Below are 25,418 nucleotides of genomic sequence, written 5' to 3' on the forward strand. Positions count from 1 at the left end.
TAAGTACTTGTATTTCCTGAGTATTTGCATCCAAAAAATAGCCTGAATTCGTTACAAAAACTGGGCTAGCTGTAATCCGTTGCTTTCACCTCTAAAAACAGGCGATCGATACTTTGCCAATGGCCCATGTTTGCTTTTAAAAAAGAATTTTATACGGTAAATTAAACCAAGTCTGTTAGCTTTCGTGATTTGATTCCTCAGAGAAAAATCCACTTTATTTGTCAGTGGAGATAAGCTTCCATGACGGTCATCAGCTGGGACGTCGGTACTTCCTCAGCAAGGTTTGCGTTAGAAAGAGAGAGAACGAGGAGACGTTTACGGGAAATGAGTTCTCATTTTTCGACCCCTGCGTTGTGGGGGGAGGGTGGGCATGCAGTCAGACAGCAGAATCTCAATCCTTCCTTCCTTTCATCCGGTGTACCTTTCTCTTCACCGCTTTTTCTCTTTCTTGCTAAATTACAGTTTGTAATTTGTTACAAACGGCTACTGTAGGATTTTTACACTTTGAATCTTTCCAACTGAAGACTTAGACTGTGTGTTTGTGTGCATCAGTCTGAGAGGAATCCTTCCTGCAGCCGTTACAGAAGTGTGACGATGGTGTAGTTCCTGTTGAGTGGCACTGCCATATTTGGACACAGGAAGGAGTGATGCAGGTAGAGAAAGAGGACCTGCTTTTTACTATTTCAGCTTTCTATGAGCCCATCGCTGCAGGTGTGTGTGTGGAGAGCAAAAGACTTGTTTCTGTTTCTCTTCTGCTTTTCCAATTTTCCGTGTTAATAAAAAACCAAACAGTCCTACACACCGGTGGTCACTTGTTCTCTGAATTCATTTTACATTAAAAACCGAGGAGATGATACTGGAAAGGCCAGACATTTCCACAAGCTACAGTGCCAAAATTATACACAAAGTATTGCTTTTTGAAAGCTAAAGCTGTTCTAATTCTCAAACATATAAATCCAACTAGTTTTAATGGTTAACCTGCAGGTACAGGTCTCACACTATAGAGCACTGTAGAGCTTTTTATAGCAACTTCTTGACAGTGGTTGTGCAGCAACTCCATCGAATGCTCTTGCTGTTGGTGTCCGATTGAAAGCAGTTGTGCCAACCACTTTTGATCACAAGGTGATTGCACAGATCATCAACCGGCAACCTGTCTCCAAATGATCGTTTTTTCACTGACTGCACTGAAAACACTCATCTGCCAAGCGTCTCTTTGCAGTAGAGTAGGACTGGACTCTATTGGCTGCCAGCTGGTTGTATTCTGGTTCTGGACTTGCAGTTAAATTGCCATTCTGCAGCAACAAGGTCACTATTTTTGGAGGAATTTCTGAATATCTGTTTAAAATCCTGGACTCTGAATGTAGTTAGTTAATTTGAATTTCTGTGTATGGAGATATGCAACAAATATGCGCTTTTCTCCAATTCATGACTATTAATTGCTATATTGTCACAAGCAGACTGTATGTAGTTGCTAACTTGACCCCATTCACTTCTAAACTGATAGCTGACTCAGTCTTATTGCTGTTTTATTACCATGTTGAGACAACAAAGTCACTTTGAGTGGGGCTGGTTGAAAACCCAGCCCATCTCTTTAAATCAACCATTTCAAAATATCATTGCACACTTTTGCAATAATTTTGACTGTACCCAATCTACAACAGCTCTTTCCCCTGTTAACACTAGTAGACATATCAGCTGAACAGCTAAAGATCTTAATGACTGGTTCTTTAATCCATTTTTAACTTCTTTAAACTGTACATACATTGGCTAACTTAATCATTGTAGATTTTTTCTTAAAATAAAAGCTTTAAAAAAAAAAGAAAAAGGCACCTAGAATCGGTGGTTGCTCAGCATCTGGGCCATAAACCTGATGAAAGATCACACATGTCAAAAAGAAGAAACCCATCTTTTATTGAAGTTACAGATATATCCAGATTAAGGCTGGTTAGGGCTATTTCCTGGAAGTAACACATGATGGTGTTTATAAAACGTATTCTCAACTCTAAGAAGGTATCCGTGGGAAAAAGCAGCAAGCAAATTTATAAGATCTGTGCCGTTAACACTTTAGCTGTGTTAATCATTATCACCTGGACAGCTTCACAGAAGTGAGTAAAAGAACACTGATGACTTGAGATAAACCCAAAGTTTCTATTCATGTGTTCACACCTGCAAAAAGTGAAGCTGAACTAATGGAGGAACCATTGTGGTCGGTCATAGGGGAGGTGCAGTGCACTGCAGACATCAAACACAGCACAATGACACTGTTTCCTGGATGGGACGATCTGCATCGGCTGCAGCTGTGTCAGCGGTTACCTGTGACCTTTGAGTCAGCCTGAGGTTGTGAGCAGTGAGGGTCTTTGTTATCTGGTCTAAGCACGAAGCACGCACTTTGCGTGGACATTGGTTAGCGGCGTGCTTTTTTTGTTGTAGACACCTGACAGCTGCCGAGATCTGTGACACGTAGACAGTGATGGACTTGTGTATGCGTCTGTGCACATCTTAGTTTGATCTGTGGTCTGTGAATAAAATGATAGCTCACAACAAAAGAACGCAACAGGAAAAACTACACAAGCCTCTCCTCTAGTTGATTTTTGGTTTTTATAGAAGTTGTGTGTGCAGCTCACAAATCCAACTCCTGACATCATTGTTACCATGACACCATCTGTCCACTACAGCTCTAGTGGACATGATGTATCGAACAAAGAAAATTACCTGGACTTTTCCAGTTAATTGTATTTTGTTGTATTGTATGCTCCAGTTACAGTCTTCCCAGGATAGGCAGACCAATCAACCTCCCATTGGGATGCCCAGGTAATTTTCAACATCCCATTGGGATGTTGCTATAAAGGGGGGATTTAGCTGCATTCTTTCCAAAGACCAGCAGGGGGCGACTCCTCTGGTTGTGTAAACAATTGTGGTTGTATAGAAGTCTATGAGAGAACGACAATTTTTCTCATCTGATCTATGACTGTCAACTCCTGATAGGTTTACGGCTTCTGTAGAGAATTAAATTTCTAATTTATTACTATATCATGCGGCATTTTGAAATATGGTCACCATTACAGTCAAACAGATAATAAACAGGATATAATTACTCATATGATACTGATATGTTGCTACTATCTGCATGTGCAGTGTATCTAGGAATGGCTTTTTTTCGATATCTTTATATAACAAGCCTTGCAACACATCAGAAATGTGATTATGATTTTCAATCAAGTTAAACTACTGATTAAAGTCCCACAAGATTAACATTGCGCATTACATTCGTGGAACTTAGAGGTGTTTCTGTAATGGCTGGGGTCCGGTGTACACAAACACACAGAAACCCAATGAAAACATTAGAGAGGGGAAGTATTCCTTCTCAGGTTTAATTTAAGGCTTTTCACATCCATGCTGGTGGATGCACGAGGCTTTTCAATCATGGAGTACTTTCGGTAGTAAAGGTTTTCTTCCCCTGAGCTGTGCCTTAAAGGTCCCATAATATGAGGATAAGTTAGGTTGAGCACAGAAAGCTACTTCAATAAAAAGATCATGTTAAAGTCTCTGCATTTGTTTTAATTTATATTGTATCACTATAAGTTACAACTTTAACCCATTTAATTTGAAATCTAATGTCATCCAGTGGAACATACTGTGCTGTATTCTGTTAATTAGAAAGAGTTTGCTTGTATTCCTTTGCAACAGCACTGTTCTATGAGCTCACACAAACAGTTCCTAGGACTTGAATCATCGGGGGATTTCCATTCAAAAACTGAACTAGTTTCAATTTCAATTTGAAAATGAACAGTCAGCCTGCTAACATGAGTCCACACATTACACCATGCAGCCTATAGTGTCTTCATGCCCTCTTCTGAGTTTCTTCAGCTTGCTGGAGAGCGTATCTGAATGAGGACACGTTGTGTACGACTTGAATCATTGGCCCGGCGTTTCGTAATTGTCTTTGTCTTTTTCCTGCAGTAGTTTTTTCACAGTCATCTTCTCGGGAAGACAAATTTAGATGCTACGTGAATGATAGCTGGATTCTATTTACTTTTGTCACGATGTCTGCTGATTTCTACTCTTGATTAATTTGCAGGCATTGAACTAAACTTTAACTTCCGTCTCAGGTGAAGAGCAAATAGGCACTGACACACAGTTTAAATGTGGAAGATAATTTTAAACTACCGCTCGGGGCAGACATTGTGTTTGTGTCCAGAGAGGAAATGTGTTTGAATGTGTCTGGTATGTGGGCTGTGTGTCTCTTCCTGAGAAACAGCAGTTCTCTGATTAGCATCTCTTCAGGAACTTTAAAAAAGCAGTAGGTGAGGTGAGCGAGTTTGTAGCTAAATCACACTGCCTTCTTTTTTTTGTTCTTTCAGGATGAACCCACGGCAAGCCCGATTGTATTTGGCAGAAGGTTGTTTTTTTTTATGGGGTTTTTTCTGGTCACCGAATTTTGGTCATTAAATAAGTCATGCAAGAACCACATGATGGGAGAAGCAAATGTGATATCAGCATCCAGAAAGCCTGTCAGCGTGCTGATGGGGAAACTTTGTGTTTCATTGTTTTACTTGTTAGGAAGTGATCTAATGCGACACTACTAGGGGAAATTCTTTTTTATTTATTTGGACAGGATTTCCTTTCCATGCCGTCTCTGCTCTGCTATATTTAAAGAATGTCTTCATTTGGATGATATTAAATATGATTTTTGAGAGCAAAGTTGAATTATTAGGCTAAGTTGAAGCAACCAAGTCAAGATGTGCTGATGTGGGCCACATTTGGGCCAAATATTCAGTTCTACCTGTGGGATCGTTTGGCTAACTGTGTGCAAACTGAGCTACAGTGATGATCGAGTAGCTTAGGTAACTTAAGTTTAGGTATCATACAAGGCTTATGGATGTTTGGATGCATGTATGTTTTGGTTTCTTTTTTAAATACAGTTTGACGGCCATGCAGATTATGAGAGTTGAACAAAAGACACAACAAAACATGAGTTCAAGGAGAGAACTGCAGAAGAAACCAGTGGGGGTTTGGGGGGTTCGCTAATTCCCACAAATTCCCACTACTACTTTTGACTCTGATCTTTCTCCTCTGTCAGTGGAAAAAGAATTAACACATTTCCCAGAAAACATAAAGGTGTTGAGTACGCAGTCACATCGCCATCGTGTTGTTTCTGTCGTGAAGATGAGGACTTCATGAAATCCGTATCGGATGATAAGCGGCAGCTGACCTCACTCGGGCTGAGATGAGATGAAGTGCAGAATGTCTGGCGTGCCTGTTCGTTTGTGTCTGTGCTGAGGTCTGTATCAGATAGTTATCAGTAAACATTACATGGGCCCAGGCGAAAAACGAACCACAAGATAGCTTTGGTATGTCCTTTTGAAGTCCCCCACACACACACAGATATGAAGGAGGGCAGACTGAGGTCATAAACAGGCTGAAGTTTCACCCTGTGATGTGTTTGAGGCCTGCATGTGTTATCAGCTAACAGGTTTAACTCCTTCCATCTGTCCGTGCAAATACATTTTGTTCTAGTTCTCAAAGTAGGCTGCTTTGGTTGAATTATGACCAGGGTGTGGTGATGTGGAGCGGATCTGCCAGAGCGGGGGAGCTGCTGCCAGTCCTGGCAGACTTTGCCCTAACCACAGCTTCTTCAGTCTAAACTGTTGCAATATTTCTATTCCTCATCTTCATTATCAAGAAATATTGTTTAATTATGTTCGATCATATTCTCACCATTCAGAATATTCAGAGCAGAATAAATACATTTCCTCTAAATCTCTTTGGTATATAAGAGACTGAGGCTGATTTTAAATGATTCAGTTACCTGGTCACTAAAACATCTAACAGAGGAGGAGCTCTTATGCACACCCTAAATGGTGCTACAGATTAGAGCAAATAGTTCACTACATGAGCTCGCATGCTAATCGCTAGCATGTGTGACATATGTAAACATGCTAGCTGTGGTTAGTTGATTCTGACACGACCTACTTCTGTTTTTGTGCTCGCTATTTTGAGTGCAGTCAAACTTACAAGTGTAAGTGCATACAATATCCTATGATAAACCATGCTGTTGTGTTAGTGTTACCCAACACTTGCTAGTTGGCTAACAGCAGGTTAGCCAACTATCAAACAGTATGCTTGAATCAACAGTATGCTTCAAACAATGTCTTGGAAACCACATTGTCATTGGTTGAGTCAAAGGGGCCCACGTTCCTGCAACAGTTTATTTTTTTCTAAAAACAGACCTTCAGAAATAAGCAGAGCTTTTAGTCTCGGGCTCTTTTTTTTTATTTTTTATCTCCTACATGTAATTAAATTTTACTCTAAAGTGTGGGGTGTTTATCCTCATTCATTCATCATCGCCTCACCTAGTTTATTTGAAATACTCTGAAGTCTAAAGCATAACACAAAAACTGACTTTGGCATGAGTCATTTTCAAGGTGTCTTGTTTTTTTAAAGCAGCCCTGCCAGGATCTGCGCTTCAACATCAGTAAATGAATGCATGCCCATTTAATTCTCAAGGTCTTTTTATCTCAGGGAAAGGGGGTGGATTTTGGCACCAACTAAATCCTCCTAAATACTTCATTCCTTGACTTCTTTCCAATTCAGGCTAGCAGATGCTGGTGATAAACTGCAAGTTATACATAAACACTTTAGATCTTGAAGTAATGTTTATTTTCACTACCCCCACCAACCTGTCTCTTTCTATCACACCCACATTTTTATTTTTTTTTTCACATTACATCTTGAAGACTCAAAAAAGGACACAGGATGTTATGCATTTCCTGTGTGAACTAAATATGTGCCTTTGCCCATGCAAAAATTCAAGGTTCCTGTTACGTAGGTCCACCACCTTAGTCTGAGTGTCTTTATGAGTGAGACAGATAGATATCAGCAGAGGCCGTCAGAGAGAGCTGCGGCAAAAAGCAGAAAATAAGACAGACTTAAAAATTGGATGGCTAAATCGCCCTCAGTTTGGATTTGATGGGACAGTAAATGCCACAGAGGAAAGAAACAAAAGGTTTCTTGTTTCTATTATGGATATCCTGCCAGCGTTAGCTTCTACTATGTTAGCCTCCACAGTCAGCATACTGAGGGAGAACGCTGCCATTCAGATCTTCACCAAGAAGCTCAAGAGGAGGTAGGCAACACCTGCATCAGGTGTAAGAGCAGGAATTTGCAGAAGAAAAGTTTTTGAAATTGACGAAAAGATGTTTCATTCTTTTAGTGATCTTTGTCCAGCTGTGGTGAGCTACCCAAGCCAGGCAGCATTTCCTGAGCAGCACAGTGGACACAGCAAGGCTATAACTCTCCATCTGCTAGTCCACTGGCATGTGTCCCATTAGCAGTATAGAGTTTCATAGCACATGATATGTTATCTTAGTTGATCCTTCATTTCTGACAGTGTCACAATTTGTTTGTCTTTAGTTTGTGACTTTTGATTCACAACTAATGATTAGAGATTCCTATCCACACCAGACTAGTAGCCGAGCATTACTCATGTTACTACGGAATTTGACTGAGTAATAAATGTAATTTAATTTAGATTAACAGAAATGGAGTGAAATAGTCATTTTGTTTTACTCACTCCCTGTCAGGACTGCTTATCCAGCAGTCATTAACTAACCGATTTTTAATTCTACAACATAAATGCTGTTTTTTTTATTGATGATATAAATCATGAAATAATTAATATTTAATAGCTGTTGAGAAATGGTTCTGCTCAGGACTAGTTATTTGGTTTAGGTGTTTCCAGGACGGCTTATCTTTGGGCAAGATACTGAACCCCGAGTTTCCCCTGCTGCCTGCATGAATGTTGGAAAGCACTTAGGCTTGGATAAAAGCTCAGTATGAATGTGTGACTGTGTGAATGAGACTTGTAGTAGAAGCTGCTTTGAGTGCACAGCTGAGTAGAGAGGTGTTTTATGAGTACTAATCTGTTCATCACTTTATAATTCCACTTCTATGAGCGTTCACAGCCCAAAAACAGGCTTCGCCGTTGGATGTTTTGAGTGGCCGGTCTTAAGTCTGAGGTGGTCTTATCGCCATCTCTGCTCCAAATATGTTTCAGGGTATATGGGAGAACAAATAAGTCATTTTTTTGTTTTGTTATGAACTGCTGAGTGTCTTCTAGTTTTCTGTGTGAGAGCTGATGTAGCTCAGAACGTCCTCAAGCTAAAGGGGATAGGAAGCAGGTTTGCTAGCAGAGAGGATGTGGTCCTGCCTCTGTGCTGCCTCCTTGAAGCTACTTGGTTTTTGTTTGTTAGCTTATTTATGCTGGCGTTCATTTCCTTATTCATTTCTGCGATCTTGTGCGACTAGAGAGATTACAGTTTCACCTGACTGACAGAAAAATATTCTGTCCTTTGCTCTGCCGTAGAACCATGTCATCTCCAGAGATGTGCTGGCCAGTGCCAATGCGAGCCATTGGGGCTCAGAACCTCCTCACCATGCCAGGAGGGGTAACCACTGCAGGATACCTCCACAAGAAGGGAGGCAGCCAATTCAGCCTAATGAAATGTGAGTTGAAAGGCAGACATGAAAGAGCAATATCCACTTACATTCTCATCACTGATACAGCACCTTTTACACCACCATGAAAACATTCTTAATACATATTGCTTGCCTTACAGGGCCACTGAGGTACATCATCATCCACAAGGGCTGCATGTACTACTTTAAGAGCAGTACCTCTGCTGCACCACAGGGGGCGTTTTCTCTCAATGGCTACAACAGGTCAGTAGGAGACATTTTCCTACATAAATAAACATACTAAACTGCGTGCTTCGGGCTCAAGGGTGAAGCTTGTGTCAACGTCTATATATTGTTGTGTGAAGATTAGGTGCACTTTGAGGTTAATGATTCTGACATGGGTGTCACTTCCTCCTGAGCCGCAGAAACCCACGTGTTTTTTGACAACTGTGATTAGACTGTTACTCTCTACTTTGGACCCATAATGTTTTGTGTGCTTATTCGGGGCTTTATTATTCTGGGGCTGAGCCTCAGCGACGCTCACATCCCACCAGTTTAATTGAAGCTTTATTACAGCATGACAGCTATGTAAATGGTAATTGTAGATAATAAGGTTTAATGCAGGAAAAGGTTAAGTACGGTACTTGCTTTAAAAATGGGCCTTCAGTACCGAGTACACCTGAAGCTCCAGGAATGTTAGACCTGAGCTCAAGGGTATAAAAAGGAGTGTTCTTAAAACTGAAAAGAACAAATATATGTAGATAGCTGGCCTGGCTGCCATCAAGAGAGAGGGAGAGGGAGGGAGTGTTTACAGTAGGCAGCTGTCAGGGCACCTGAAAAAGTCCCCAGGAAGCAACACTTAGCACATAACAGCTGCCTCACAAAAAGTGTGGCAAACATCCCCATCAAAACATCGCAGTATTTAGATTCCCTCATGTTTGCTGCTTTGTGACATTTGATTGATGAAGGGATGGTGAAGAAGCTCAGGATGTTTCTTCAGGGCTTCCCCACAGAGAGTGATTGCCATCTTATTGCATTTCCTAGTCTATACAGTATGTGTGAATGGGGCTTTAAGGAGGGAAGGTGGTTGTCTGATCCCAGCCTCAATCAATGCCAGTGATTCAGCAATAATTCAGACTAAAATTATTTACAACAAACTCCTTGATCTCTTTCATACTTATGTATATTACATCCAAATAAGGTTGTATTATATCAATTACAGGGGGCTCATTAGCAGCACCCAGGTGTGCTTTGTTGCTGTTATTGCACATTTCCCATGACATCAAATAATGTGGAGCACTAATATATCTTACATTTGTCCTCTTCTTCAGAGTGATGAGAGCAGCAGAGGAGACAACATCCAGCAATGTTTTTCCTTTCAAGATCGTCCACTTCAGTAAGAAACACAGGACGTGGTTCTTCTCAGCAGCCAGTGAGGATGAGAGGAGGGTAAGAGTACAAAAATTTGACCTCCCTGCCAAGCGATTTATTGAGAACTTAGCATAACTTTAGAGCCTGAGAAGAATTTTTAGTCTTTGCCTTTGTCTCAACTATGGTATTATTTCAGTCTTTATGCTAAAATTGTTTGGGGTTTGTTTTAATTTAAATGCTGCAGTTTCACATTGTCACGTGTTGTATTTTGCTTGATGTCTTACAGAAATGGATGCGATACCTTCGGAAAGAAATAGACCACTATAACGACAGGAAAGAGTCCCACCTACCAAGGTAACCTCAGCGAACTCGGTCATATTTCACCACTCTATAAAAATATAGATTATACATGCATTGTTGTAAGAAAACTACAGACATGGGACAAATAAAGTACTTAGTGCTGTGAAAACCCAAGTACAGCCTTACTGCTTCCATAGGAATTAAGAGGTAATAGCAGCCAGGTGTGGTCAATTAAATGCACAGTTAGCCAATCATCAGCAAGTGTGACCACCTCTATAAAAGCTGAAAGAAAAAAAATAATGGAAAAACGTGTCTAAAAATAATTTTATACCATTTATGCTTCATTAGTCATCTACGTTTTTCAGTGTGACCTTTTCTACCTAATTTAGATTTTTCTTGCTCGCGTACTTTCATTGAAATCTCAGTGAGCCTACAGTCAATAAAATCCATTTTTTGGCATATTATTTGTTAATTATGTCTCCATCTTTGTTTGTGACAGTGACTCAGATTCAGATGCAGACAGTTTCTATGGCACAATCGAGAGGCCGATGGATGTGAAACATCTTGTTGATACCACCGAAATTAGTAAGACAACAATAATGAATATCCATGGATAAGATATAAGCTTATATGGCATTTGTGCATTAATAAATTGTTGCACCTCTTCTTTCTATGTGAAGATTACAGTGATGACGATGATGATGACGATGAGGAGGACTATCTGAAGCCAGACAGTGAATGTTCGCCAACATCTTCAGGTGACCACCTCATATTCTTTCCTTGTACTTATGGCTCCTTAACACAAAGATCTTTACCTGAAACAGGAAGCAATACTGACTCTCTCTATTCATTACCTCGTCAGGTCGACCCACAGGTCCACCGCCCTCTTACCCTCCTCCACCTGTGCCAGTGACATTCCCCCACCATCAAGACTCCAGTCCTGGCCAAAAAAGCCTCCACCCTCCCATCCCATTACAACTGAAAGCCCCTACCTCTCCGCTCCACAGGAAACCTTCACCTTGTCCACCCTCTCCGTGCATAAAGAAGGAGTCTACCAAAGGCCCACCCCCACCTTTACCTTTTGCCCCTCACTTACAGAATCCTTTTCCTTCCACACCTCCACCTATTCCTCCCAATGGAAAGAAACCAGGCAGGTCAACCTCCGTGGGAGTAACAGCAAATGACAAAAGAGACTGGAGGCCTACGCCGTCTGTTTCAGTCCAGTCACCAGCTACTTTGCCCATCTGTGAAAAACTAGACAGGCTAATCCTAAATGGCCCCTGTCCCCCTCACTCTGGCGGGAGCCAGTCACTAGAAAACAGCTACCGCCGTAATAAGCCGAACATGCCGGTTCCACCATGCCCAAACACAAATGTATCTCTCAATCTAATGTCCTCCAGTCACCCTTCACACTCCCCGCTACCTAAACCTGGACTACTCAATAAGCCATCTATACCCAAACCTCCTTTACCTTTGGTAGGAGTCAAGCCATCAATGGCTCCACCCAAGCCCAAGTCGCCAGGAACACCGTTTCAGTAAGTCTGACTTAAACAGTGAAATTCAGGTTGATTTTTATGATCAAAAAATTAATTGAAAGGAAAACATCCACAATCATTCTAAAGCTGTCTTACTGACACTGTTTTGTTGGTTCATGTATAAAATAGGTATGTAAAGACAACATAAAGGTTTCCCTGCATCACTAAGGCATGTTTTTTCACCAGAAGAACATCTCCAGAGGGCCAGAGCTTCCGTTCCATCAACGACGAAACTGCAGATTTCAGGAGGAAACGAGACTCGACCGCGTACGACTCTGACGAAGACTATGAGAATGTAAGAGAGACTGAAATGATGTGTCAGCTGATAAAAATGCTAAATTACTGTGGAAATACATGCTGCTTTAGATAACTGCTTGTATCATCATGACTGAGCCCAGGGAAATCCCTTTTGTTTTAAAAGTCATTTTATCTGGGCTGCATATTAGTCTTTATGAACTGCCTTCAAAATTCACTAAAGCAAACGAAAAAGAAAGAAAAATCACAGCATCAGCTGATTCTGAGGCGCTCAGGTGGGAGGAAGTCATAATCCAATCATAATAATCTCATTTTCTGCTCAAACAACACTATTTTATGCCAATTTTTCAAATCATGAAGTTGAAGCAATTCAATTTTTATTAAACACTGAAACAAGATATTGAAATTTGAGCCATGCTTTGTTACAGGCAGCGCCAGGCCGACATGCTTATGATCTAAACTGTAGTATCTTTATGTGACCTGTGTAGTTATTATAACACACAATTTTGTTCTTTATGTTTCACTGCTGTATATCTGAGCAGAGATCTCAGCCTCGTGAGAGCCTAGTATCAGTAATGAATTGAGTTTAATCAGTTGTTTCTGTATCTGCAGGTCCAGCTGCCAGACTCTGTGTTCATTGATTCGAATGAAACCAGCTTTGTAGAAAAGTACGTATCTCACCTTTAGTTTTTACATTTAGAGCTGGAAGCTGAAACGGTTCTTCAGTAGACTAAGCAGTGCTGCTTTTTGTTTTTTCTGCCCTCTAGTGGCAAAACAGTGTTTTTCTTTCTATGAGCCTCACTTCAGTTTTAACTGAACTACTACTACTTATTTAAGTGCTAAATTTAAAGTGACTTTTAACATGGGGCAGTTGCTTTATGTTTTCCTCTGATAACTCATAACTGGTGATCATTTTTCTGTTTGTAGGTTATTCAAAGAGAGTCCAACTCCTCCACAAGATGGACTGTACGCCATCAGAAAATCAGGAACCAAAACAACAAAGGTAAAAATAAATTTAAAAAAAAATAGTTTCCAGTACAGCATAATGGAAATTTGTGTTACTGATAGATACTTAACATTAAGTAACTCTGAAGCTCTGAAAGCTAATGATTATGATTGCCATATATGAAATATCTTTCGTCATTCTGGGCTGAAAAATCTATCTCGCTGCTGTAAAAGGTTTAATAATAATTGTAAACAGTAACAGTCAATATGATCTAATCAATAAATGTGTACATTTTCTGAATACTTCATTTTTATTTTTTACAGTTTGTGGGTAGACAGTATTATTTTAATAATAATAGAAGAGCTTCTGATATTTAGGCCTAAATAAAATCATTTTTGGTGTGTTATCCAGGTGCTGGTGGTGTGGGACATCAGTATAGGCAAAGCCAGAAACTACAGACTGTTTGAAGAGGTAAGAAACCTGCTGTTGTATTTTAGCTGTATGGTATAAGTGCCTATTATGTTTTGTAAGTAAGTTACAGGTCAGACTAATAAAGCTTCCTGTTGGGTGTTTTGGCAGGGTGACTGTATATTTCTGGAAGCTGATTTGACCTTCCCCAATCTGTCTACACTGATCGAACACTACTACTGCCGACCTCTTCCTCACCACGGCTCACTGTGTCTCCAGAAGCCCTACACAAAGACGTGAGCACCTTCACAGGCGGCTTACTGAACTGTAACTGAAACCAGAGGACACCAAAGCAGCTGAAATCAGTGCAGAAGACTCCGACGGTGCACTGGACTGCACCTTAAACATGGAGAAAACTATACAAACTAGACTCTCACCTTGACAAATCTACACTCAATGAGATATTTCCATCATGGCAAACTTTCTAAAAAAAAAATCTGCCAAACTCTCTAAAGGATCAAACATCTGTAAAAGGAAATCAGAAATCTGCTGCAAATTCCTGATGTTTCATGTAAAGTGAGCAATGGTTGTGATGTGTTTTGGCCACAAAGGGGCGCTGTGACACCAAATGCTAGCATTAAAAAACATTGATGTTTCTGCGTTGGCCCAGCAATGGTCTAGCAAACTGCCTAGATTGTCCTCTCCCTCATGCCCTGTGACAGCTGGGATAGGCTCCAGCACTCCAGCGCATAGATAAAGGGAAATGGATGGATGGTTTACAAGTTTTGAAAATGATATAAAGTATAGCTTTAATATTGAGCTTAAATGGATGAGAGCAAGAAGAACTTTAATGATGCCAGCACAGAAGTTGAATAGTATTAAAAAAGTAATTCAGATAATTATTACATATAATTAATTAATAATTAATTAAGTTTAATTTTACAAATACATTCTTATGATTCTCAGTGACCATCTGTGCTCCTCATACTAACCAGAACACATCATCAGATATACATATTAGTATCGATCTCATAAGGATTAACATAATTTAATTTGTGAGACTAAAAACGATGATGATGGAAACAATTCTTTAGATTTAAATGATATTCAGTTGTTCTTAAAGTTGGTCCAAAAGTAAACATTCAGTTCCTTTAATGCTGATAACTTGATTGGTTTGAATAGATTTCTGACTACCTGGAGGTACTGAGGTGTAAACGTGGATACTGGGACAGACTTGCTGTCCTTTATCTTCAAAAAGACTCCCATCTGTCCACTTTGTCCCAAATGTGTCGTCCCAACCAGATGCAGCTAACTGATGCTCAAGTGTCAAAATCATAGCAAACTATCAGCTTCATCTTTGTGCCATTTGCAGGCAAACTTTTTCCTCTGGGTGCAACGTCCAAAACTAGTGGCTGCGATGTATGCTTATCCGTGAGAACTGAATTAACATTAGAAAAAGTAGAACATTAGAGGCAGAAATGTTCTCTTGTTTCTTCTTTCAGAAATGAACAACGACATACGACACTGTCGATAAAAAAAACTCATTTATTTACAAAAACAAACTGATGTAATTGACTTTTTTGTGTATTTGTGTGTTCTGTTTGTACAGCACTATAAAATGTTCCTCTATATTTATATGTAAATGTTATTCTAATTTGTAAAAACAAGTGTTTCTAAACTGTAAATATTCTGTTTTTTTACTTAAATATATTATTAGAGATTATTATAAAAGAAAACTTGGAGTGTCTCGTTCATAACACACAGCAACAGTGGTTAGATCCTGAATACATCACTAGTAGTTTATCCAGCTAATCTCAAATACACTCACTTGCTTTATTAACTGAACTGTCTGATTCTCCCATTCTATCACATGCCAAAGGTGCTCTACTGATCTGAGATCTGGTGACTGGGGAGGTCAACCTTATATACTGGAACACTCCCAGTACATCAGCAGTTTCTCATTTTCTCAAACCACTCAGCCATGTCACATTTAAAGTGACTTAAATCTCCTCTCTTCCCCATCCTGATGCTCGGTGTGAACTTCAGCAGGTTGTCTTCCATTGGCTTGTTGCCATGTAATTGGCTTGAATTTATCTGTTTAGATCATATAGTTGCTTCAGGAAGCATTCAGACCCCTTTGTTAAGACTTTATATCAACGGTGTCAAAGTCACTAGGTACAGCCCAATTTGATTGTTAGTCAGTATGAACCGTTGCCTAATAACCTTTAAAAAGATACTGCCAAATCGTCCCCCTTTGTTTCACTGTAAAGATGTTTAACTACATACAAATCCCTGAGATGTCTTAAGAAAGTGAAGTGCAGTTTCGACAATATGTCTCATGTCTCTATGTTATACTGAAATGTTTCGTTAATCTAAAGCAGTGGTTCCCAAAGTGTGGCCTGGGGGCCCCTAGTGGACTACAAAGGTACTGCAGGTGGGCCTCAATAATAACAGCAATTCATTTATTTATATATAGAAAAAAAAGTGAATTAAAATGGTAACTGGGGTTGGTTAGTTTTTGATATTTGTCATTTGTCTGGCCTAAATTTACTGCTCTGTATTGAGGTTTTTGTCTCAGTGACAGGTGGGTCACACATTGGCCTTAACACTTTGCATATGACTGGGTAGCAACTGGATAACCAACAAACTGTGATTTTTATGGCTTTTAAATAAAGTTTTCAAGCACTCTTGACTTTGGGAAATGATCTAAAGAAACCTGCCAGCACAGCTATTTGGGCTTACATTTGACAATATTGTAAAATTGACCAAAATAAATAAATAAATTGTTTTTCTGGACAGTTTTTACATTCTCCAAAGCAATCAGACAGGGTGGATTGAGCCATGGTTCCTGCATCCAGGCCTTATGTTTGACACCCCTGCCTTACATGGATAAAACAAGTATTGCTTATCTACACTGTAGATAAAAAAAAATACTAAACTTTCAAACAGAACTGTTTGAAAGTTTAATAAAAAGCCAAAACTTAGATCTCTCATTCACAAAAGTACTCACATTCTTTGGGCAGCACATATAGCTTTTGGTCATCCTGACCACGTGAAGGTCTCACACACGTGGATTCAGGCAGTTTTTTTCATCCCTTTTCACAGATCCTTTCAAGCTCTATTAGATTGAATGGGAAGCCTCTTTGAACTGCTGTCTTCAGGCCTCACCACAGATATAATATGAGGTGTAAGGCTGGGCTTTCGCTGGATTTTTCAAGGGCAAGGAGTGACTTGTCCTGGCTTTGGTTTGTTTTCCTGAGATGTGAATCAGTCTTTACATATATACATATATGAATATGCATTCAGCTTTTATTTGAATGCAGTCTTCTTAACTGTCTCTTTTTTTCTCATATATTCTCATTTTATTAATCACAATAACCTTTATAAACTGTTAACAAACTGTTTTTTCTGTTTCCGTTACATGTGGTAATCATTTGGGTTTAGTGGGGAAGCATCTATCAGCTGGTACATCTCTTTTTTAATTACAAATTTCTTGTGAGATCCCCAATTAACTGACAAAAACACTGGAAAAACTCTCCTTAGAGAATCACCTTCTATCTCTTCACACATATATCACAAGTTTGTCATCTTCAGTGTAGCTGCATTTCCCTTTATGTGAGGTACTTTTCATCGTATACCACAAAACCTTGTGCAGCTTGTGACTATATGATGACTTGCAGATTTCCACCTTGGGTTTAGCACAGGCAACAACAAAAGAACCCTGGCATATTAATCTGCAGGTGACCCACGATGACAGCCTTTCTTTACAGCCATTCAGCAAATGCTACAAGCAAAGAAAAGTAAATACACAAATTCACATAAATTCTCAGAACAATAAAAGAGCACTTCATTAAAGATTAAAGAAAAATCAGAGCAATTTAGCTCACAGGTGATGAGGGCAGGCTAGATAATCACAGAGGACGGAAACAAAACCACAAAGTAAAACCAAATTCAGGCACATGAAAAAAGTAATCTTTCAACAACAGCAACAAAAAACCCAAAAGGCAAACATCAACACTAAACAAGTTGATAAGAAAGATAATGCTTATTCCTTTTATTTAAATGACTTCTGGATACAACCCAGGTAGAGAAGATCTTCTTTTGACATAATCTTCTTCCATGCTGCTCTGTGTACACTGCCAAACACCGTGACACAGCGTTCCTTTGGCTTCTTTGCGTTAAGCTCATACGTTTGGTATATTTTTATTATATTGGCACAAGTTACAAATGTTACACGATACACATTAACCAGTTATATTGTGTTAATCTGAGGCTTGTATTCACTTTCTGAGCCTGCACACCCCTCTGATTTCCTATCCTTTGTCGAGATTTTCAGTTTCCAGATCTTTGGTTTATATATTTAGCTTATAGTGATGAGATCAGTCATTACGGTGTGCCATTAGATCACAGCACAAACTCCCTCTCTCTTCTCTACCTCTTTCTCAGAAGGCTTGGTAGAGAAAATCTAAATCCTAAAGAGAGTCTGCAGCTTTTTGCTTTCTCACAGAGATAAAGACGTTCCCCCTTTGGTAACAAACATCTTCAGAAACCTGGCCCAGATCTGACCATGATTAAATATCTGCTTTCAGCCAGTGGTGAGCTCTCACAGCTTCCTGGGGAGATGAGGATAAAGCTATTTGGTCTGAGGAAGCACTGGTATCTGTAGGCTGTGTGTATCGCTCTGGTTAAGAAATGCAATTTCTCTGCTGGATTTGAACAAACAGAACAGGGTCATATTTTTTACATGATGAGATTAAAATGTAAAAAATAAAAGCCTCCTGGGCTCGGGTTTGAAAAAGTGTGTGAAGCTGCCTAACTTTTTTTTTTAAATTTCTTCTGTGTAACCAAAGCTGTTCTGTCACTTCACATTTCTCTTTGTGCTCCTGCTTTAACTCGCACTCCAGGAAAGCAGACATATCCAAAAAAGGCAAAAAAGCGACATAATCCAGAAAAATTCTAAGACTGAAACTGATGTACTAACGTTTTTAGATGTTAATTTATCAATAAAATGACTTAAATGAAAAAATCCAGTAATTTACTGTATAGATTCAGGTTGGGCAATTCATTTTGCCGTGGGAAAACATGAGTATATTGTATTAAATCACAAAAACAGTTGCCCCTTTATATTGTAGGGCAAAAACCCTAAAACAAAAGAGGGAAAACTCCAAAAATAAAAGGTAAAAAATTTTGCGTAAGAACTTGGTGACAGTGGGAAGGAAAAACACAATTTAAACAGGAAGAAACCTCTGGCAGAACCAGGCTCTGAAAGGGTATGAGTTGAAGTTAGATATCTCTTTGTAGCTGCTGTGTTGCTCAAGGAGTCTATATAAAATTCCTAATTTCTTTCCTGCTTTTTAATGCTCAAATGAAATAAATGACAAACTAAGTAACAGGGACTGATGCCCCACATGTGAGCAGTTTAGCCATAATTTGTCTTATGATCAAATTTGACAGCCTTCATCACTACCCTGCTAACACACCAGATACAGTCATGGAAAAATGATTTGAACCCCTGCAGACTTTGTAATTTTGCCCACTAACAAGGAAATGATCAGTCTATAATTTCAGTGGTAGGTTTATTTGAACAGTGAGAGACAGAACAATAACAAAAAAGTCCGCAAAAAAGCATTTCAAAAAACTTATATATGAATTTGCATTTTCATGAAGGAAATAAGTATTTGATCACCTATCGATCAGATTTCTGGCTTACAGTTAATGAGTTTAAAAGGCTCCTAATGTCAGCTCGTTACCTGCTAATATTTTGTGCATTAAAAATATTTTTAGGACTTACCTATGTTTAATGCAGGCTGCATTATTTCACTGGCTAAATGTATTTTTTCAACTGAAGCTTGAGTTTTTGGATTTGGGTTTTGGAGGTGTGCGTTAAAGATTTCGTGGACTGGGGCCTTCCATGTTCCTGCAGACACCTCAGATGTTGTTGTCAGCAGGTTACATGTATAAAACATATTTCTCCGGTAGAGAATCTGTATCACACTTACAGCACACTGAAAATAAAAAGAGTCATCCAACTCTCTACGGCATGACTTTCACTTTTTTTGAAGAAAAAAATAATTCATCCTACTTTTAGGGAGCCTAGAAGTGCCTTTTAATATATACATCATCAAATTCCAAGGGTATGCATGTATGCATGAGCTAGTCTGCTTGTGTAATTGATTGTATATGTTTCTGTGTGATTGATTATGTCTGACATTGATAACTGTTCTGTGGGGAACAGATGCTGATGAATGTGAAACAGAGGACTTTTGAGTTTGGGGTCTTCTAGTCAGTCATAATCATCCAGTGAGACATTCAGGCACACAACAGTGACCCTTAATTGACTCCTGACCTCCTACTGTAAGTGCTCCTCAAACATCATTTTGAGATCCACTCCTCCTCACTATCGCTCTCACCAAGTTCACATCCTCATTGTCAGATGAACATCCCCCTTTTTTCCTGCCATGAAAAGATTTTATGTCCAAACATGCAGTAACATGAAAGTTACACGTTCATGTTACTGCATGTTTTGAGTGCTAATATATTCCTGTTTCAGAAGAGTTAAGAAAACTCCTTTAACATTTTTGCCCTAGAAAATTGATCTTTTAGTAAGTTAATAAAGTCCAAATCTATCTTTAAATATCAAATGTCAAATATACTTTAGACTTCAGCACCGAAACTTTTATTTTAAACTCAAATTATCGTACTAACCTATTAATCTCAAACCTTTCTGTGAAAAAAAAGGATAAAAATGTGAAAACCAACAATAACATGTCAGATATGAAATCGGTACGTACTTCTATATATGTACACAAGTGTAAATATAATCATCTTACATGTTTGGATTCTTCAAACATGGAGATGAGGTCACATCCTGTTGCTTGTGTGTGTACTTTGTTCACTGCATGGCTCATTTTCAACATGAAAGTGTGACTAATGCCAAAATCACGACGACATCAGTAAGTTATCTGTTCACTTTCCTGAAAGTGAACAGATGTCAGGCAGTTATGATTATAGTCACTGTTAGAATAAAATAAATACGTCTATGGTTAATGTCTAACAGTTCCTTGTGCATCTGTCCATGTACACTGGTTTATATGCATGGTTAGAGATATTTAGAAGATTGTTTAGTTGGTTGGGCCAGACTTTCTTGTGAAATGGGATTCTTAGGATAACACATTTTTAAAAAAAAAAAATAGTACATAGTACAACTCAGTTTTATTTCAGAATATGCAGCCAATCTTTCCATCTGACACTACTGATTATATCCTATAAATATGGGCTAAAGAAAGCATTTGTTATCTTACTGAGGCTGACATATTTTTTTTCACCTGCGGGGTTTTTTACACAGTATAAATGGCTGGAGTGTACTGATTTCTTTTGGCCACCAGGAGCTATCTGATGCTTGACACAGACATATCCTCATCGTGGATTTGATTTGGACCTCATTTTGCTTTCAGAACTCCCTTAATTATTCATGGCATAGATTCAACAAGATGCTAGAAGCATTCCTCAGATATTTTGGTTTATTTCGATATGACAGCATCACGCAGTTACTGCAGATTTGTCACATTCATGATGTGGATCTCTGGTTCTGCCACATCCCAAAAGTGCGCTATTGGATTGAAATATGGTGACTGAGGAGGCCATTTGAGTACGGTGAACTCATGTTCAAGAAACCAGCTTTTGCGACATGGTGTGTTATCCTGCTGGAAGCAACCATCAGAGGATGGGCACACTGTGGTCATAAAGGTATGGACATGGTCAGCAACATTACTCAGGTAGGGAACGGATGACGATAACACATAAGTAACTGTGTGTAATCTCAGTTTAATACATACTTTAAGTAAGAGAAATAGAGGGTAATTTAAGACAATATTATAAAGATTATTCTTGTGAAAGAAAACCTGCTGTCACTGTGAGGTTTCCTCTCCAGGAAATCAATCTCCAAGATTGGAAACATGTAAATCCCTCTAAAACCTTTTTTTGTTTTTTACATTTTATTTGGTGCACAGATGCAACTCTGGTGCATTTCCAAAATGTCATAATACTCCTTTAAAGTTAGGGTTGCACAAGAAACACTCACATTCATTTCACTGCGGCTATTATGTTGACACAGTAGAAATACCAGTGTGCACCTTCCATTGTCTTCTGCAAAATTATCTACAGTTGCACTAGCTGGCAAATCAAATAGATAGAAACAGGCATTACAGCAGATTAAGATCAATAGCAATGGGCTTTTTTTTATAACTAACCTGCCAATCACCACTATGCAGAGTAAAAGAAAGATGATCATTGTATCCTGAGTTGTGAAATTGTATTGTGCAGTATTGTAAACTGTTGTGAAATGCTATTGTGTCTGATAAGCATTCAAAATGATTCATTTTAAGAAATATGCATCAAGCTGGCAAATAAATTCTGTGCATTTTGTACAAGTGGAAAATACTACTTCGAAGGTTGTATCTCATACCAGACTAGATTTCTAAACCTTTAGATCTGTAATCAGTCTGTGGATGTTTGGAGATGACTGCTGTTGGGATTGAAAATGTTTGATTTCTTTTACCAAAATAAGTGGTTATAATCATTTTCATACATTTATTGCAAATGTGCTCATAATAAGTTGTCACTCTGTCTTCTGAAGGTCATAAGCTTCGTTCGGCGTGACTGTCCAGACTGATATATTGTAGGAAAGGGCTTAGAGTGCAGAGGGGTAACTGCAAACATGCTTACACACATAGATTGTGATTAGAATAATTCTCTAGGTCAGAGAGTCCCAAACATGATATTCTAAACCAACTTTGAATCACTAGAGGAACAATGGATAATAACATTAGATTATCAAGGCTAGGCAGAGAGGTGTTTTGCTTTTCTGTCTCTTACAGACGAGGAAGCAGATACCAGACGAAGTCACGGAAATAAGAGGATGCTTCGGAGCAGACACCAAGACTGCCACGTCTGTGCGGGAGGAAGATAGCCGCTATAATCTATGTTTTTGTCTCACTATATAATGTTGTACAGTTGAGGGTCATCCTTTTTGTGAAACATGCTGTTGGTTCACGTAGAGGTCCACAGCACTGTGTAAACTTGTAATTTCAACTGTCAAAAGCAAAGTAAATCCTTTTTAAAAGACAAACCTTTCTCCTGAGATTCCTTCCAAAAATTCTGAACACGACACTACAAGAAAGACACAATCAGAGAGAAGCACTTCCTGTTACAGAATTATACAGTGGTTTCTGTGTGTGTGTGTGTGTGTGTGTGTGTGTGTGTGTGTGTGTGTGTGTGTGTGTGTGTGTGTGTGTGTGTGTGTGTGTGTGTGTGTGTGTGTGTGCGTGTGTTTTTAGGGGACGTGAAAATCTGGGACAGAGTGAGCCTAGGGGTGTATCAGCAGCCAAAAGCCATCACTAAGAATGAGGTTCAATCCTGTGATAAGAACTCTGAGAGTTTATAAAACCTGGCACCACGCAGCCCTGTGGAAATCCCAAAGGCCTGGTGATCAAAATGGGGGGGAAATAGTATCAGACTAAGAGAGGAAAAAAAACCTACAGCTGAATTTGGCTCGGAAATTTGTTATTCAGTTTTTGGAAAGTGAGACATATGCTCTTACAAAATGACTGGCAGTGAAACCAACACATGGTGCTCTTGAGGTGCTAGGTGATTTCAGTCTTTCTGTGCTGAAATGATAACACATTTGATCTCCAGGCATTCCACATATAAAAATGTGTAAATGGGATAACTCCTGCTTTTCTTATTTGGGTATTTGGATTCAGTACTTATATAATCTTCAAATGCATCACGTTTTATAGATAAAGTCTTATTTCCTCTTTGAAAATAGTCAAGGAAGAGCTAGAGTCCTGAAAAGAAATACTGGGATTTTTTTGTTTTTTTGCGCCATTGTTCTGTAATTACCACACGTGGCCACAGGGGCCGCTGTTAAACAAATGGTGCAGTGATTTCTTACTGAAATGACACGAGTATATCCCGCAGACTTCATTGCACTGGTAATAAAGTCGAAAAATATATTGAACACAATACAAGGCTGCTGTTTTGTGAACCTATCAATACATTAAAAAAATTGCCCAGGTCTTTTTTTCTTCTTCTAATCAGGATAATATATAGACTGAAATATGTCTGTGAAGGTATAGACTGAAAGTAATATACTGCAGTCATTAGTTGTATTGCTTCTTTTATCTGTGTTTATAGTTACTTAATATCTCTATGTAATCATTTAGATTTTTAGGGAGGAGTTGTTTTGCTTTTCTTTTTTGTCTCTTTGTCATTATTTTAAGTCTCTATCAGACGAATAGAGCCTTTTATGTGTCTTTGGAGTCCTTTTATGATCTTTTGTGTTTGTTTTGCAGTGCAAGTGCACTATTAAACTGAGAAACAACAGCGGTGCGTGGGGGTTGGTAGCTGAAAAAATCTTCCATTGCTTCTTTAACTGAGCGCTGTGACTTCTCCACTAAAAAGGTGTATTATAACCCTATCAGTAATCCAAAGGATTGGTAGCTTAATGAAATCAGACTGAAAATGGAAAACAGAACACAAAAAATAGCCCAACACAAGACACATTTTTGTCTAGGTTTAGGACATGTATAGCAGAATTTGTTTTATCCTTGTACTTTGACATTGTTGAAGGTTTAAAAATGAATCTATAATAGTATTAATAGTATAAAGCTGCTTTCCTCATGATCCCAACAACTCCTTTTTCAGTGGAGTGAGCTGGAAAGTGTTGCCACCCTCACTGGTGAAGGCAAAGGATTTCAAATGCATTACTACATTAGCTACAACCACCTGATTTTAGTGGACTAATAAAGATGGTAGGGTTCAGCAGATCTTATAATGATGCTTCCCGAAAACTTCCTATGCATTTTGGCCATGTCTGAGTGTTAGGTCTATCTAACACTCAGGAGATTATGTCTCTTGAGACATAAGAGATTATGTGATTTGTTGTAAACTCCTCAGGGTCCCACCAGAAGAGCTGGAGGTGGTGGCTGAGGAGAAGGAGGTCTGGGAATTTCTGCTTAGACTGCTGGCAATGTGACGTGGGAGAAGATGGACGGCTGGATAAAAAGAAAAAAAAAAACCCAGATGCATTACTTGTGACCACCCATCCTCCAAATTAGCAAGGCGTGGTGTGGAATTAACAATATCTTGCTCACAGAATTCAGCTGGCGCATGAACATTAACTTGTTGATTTAGAGTCTGTGCAACATATTGGAGCCAGTAATCTGGACCAGGAGTGTCAAACATAAGGCACAAGGGAAGGAATTGTCTCAACAAAGACAGTAATCTGGCTCCCCTGGATGGCTTTGGAAAACGAGACCTAAATTTTTTAATAGATTTTCTTAATGATGAAGTGGAGCTCCATTGTTGTAGTCCATTAAAGATAAAAGTATGTGCCCTACAGTTTGACATCACTGATCTAGAGAATACAGAACATAAACATAACATATTCTATTCTAGTACAAGACCATTTAACACATGCCCAATCTAAAATCAATGTAAATGAGAACTAGATTCATAAACAGACACATCATAACCTCACATTTATTTTATTTATTTATTTATTTTTACTGCTTTTCTTGCAGGAGTAGATCAAACTCATGTTTCCATAAGTGGTTTGCCCTTTATCTTTGATACAGCCACATGACAGACACTACTCAGGCTGATGACATCTCAGCCTATAGTTTCTTCATGTTTGATGCTAGCCCCACCCACCTATGCCATGTCACACCAATGAGGATGTGCAATTTTGATTATGCTGTTTCACAGATTTCACTTACCATTAATAATAAGAACAATAATAATTTTACCTCTTTAAGTGTGGAAACAAAGCTTATATACAGCAAACGTGCTGTATATAAGTATCGCAGTCATAGTTACTGCCCTTATGTTTGAAGTATATGCAAAAATATATTCATAATGGATACTGAAGAAGCCAACTGTGTCCTAATTTATCTTTGATTTAAGATAGAACTGCTGTGTTATGATACACAGTTACCAGTTTCTTTGAAGTGTTTCCTGCCATATAAAATGTGCTTTATTGTTTTATTACTTCATGCGGGTAGCGAAGGGTTAACAATGTGCCGAAGACGTATTGAAGGAGGAAAAAAAATCCTCCTCAGCTGTGGCACCAATACCTAACGACCTGA

The 25,418-nt window shown here is 38.9% G+C and overlaps 1 protein-coding gene across 5 annotated transcripts in view; it reads left to right on the top strand.

The window, feature by feature from the left end:
- sh3bp2 (SH3-domain binding protein 2) overlaps nt 1–14,812 on the top strand; it is a 29,961-nt gene extending 15,149 nt beyond the window's left edge. For 3 of the 5 annotated variants that reach the window (XM_040000425.1, XM_040000423.1, XM_040000421.1), the window contains 12 exons: nt 8,366–8,505; nt 8,619–8,721; nt 9,789–9,906; nt 10,115–10,182; nt 10,628–10,713; nt 10,809–10,886; nt 10,991–11,663; nt 11,850–11,958; nt 12,531–12,586; nt 12,846–12,921; nt 13,276–13,335; nt 13,444–14,812. In XM_040000425.1, the coding sequence (XP_039856359.1) occupies nt 8,370–8,505; nt 8,619–8,721; nt 9,789–9,906; nt 10,115–10,182; nt 10,628–10,713; nt 10,809–10,886; nt 10,991–11,663; nt 11,850–11,958; nt 12,531–12,586; nt 12,846–12,921; nt 13,276–13,335; nt 13,444–13,572 (1,692 nt within the window). In that variant the 5' untranslated portion in view covers nt 8,366–8,369 and the 3' untranslated portion in view covers nt 13,573–14,812. Of the gene's footprint in view, nt 1–5; nt 7,127–8,365; nt 8,506–8,618; nt 8,722–9,788; nt 9,907–10,114; nt 10,183–10,627; nt 10,714–10,808; nt 10,887–10,990; nt 11,664–11,849; nt 11,959–12,530; nt 12,587–12,845; nt 12,922–13,275; nt 13,336–13,443 lie in introns of those variants that run through there. The other 2 variants (XM_040000422.1, XM_040000424.1) reach the window with 2 other exon arrangements.
- The last annotated feature ends 10,606 nt before the right edge of the window (nt 14,813–25,418 follow it).

This window comes from Simochromis diagramma, unplaced genomic scaffold, assembly GCF_900408965.1.
Source record: "Simochromis diagramma unplaced genomic scaffold, fSimDia1.1 OVJJ01000596.1, whole genome shotgun sequence".
Classification (NCBI taxonomy): Eukaryota; Metazoa; Chordata; class Actinopteri; order Cichliformes; family Cichlidae; genus Simochromis; species Simochromis diagramma.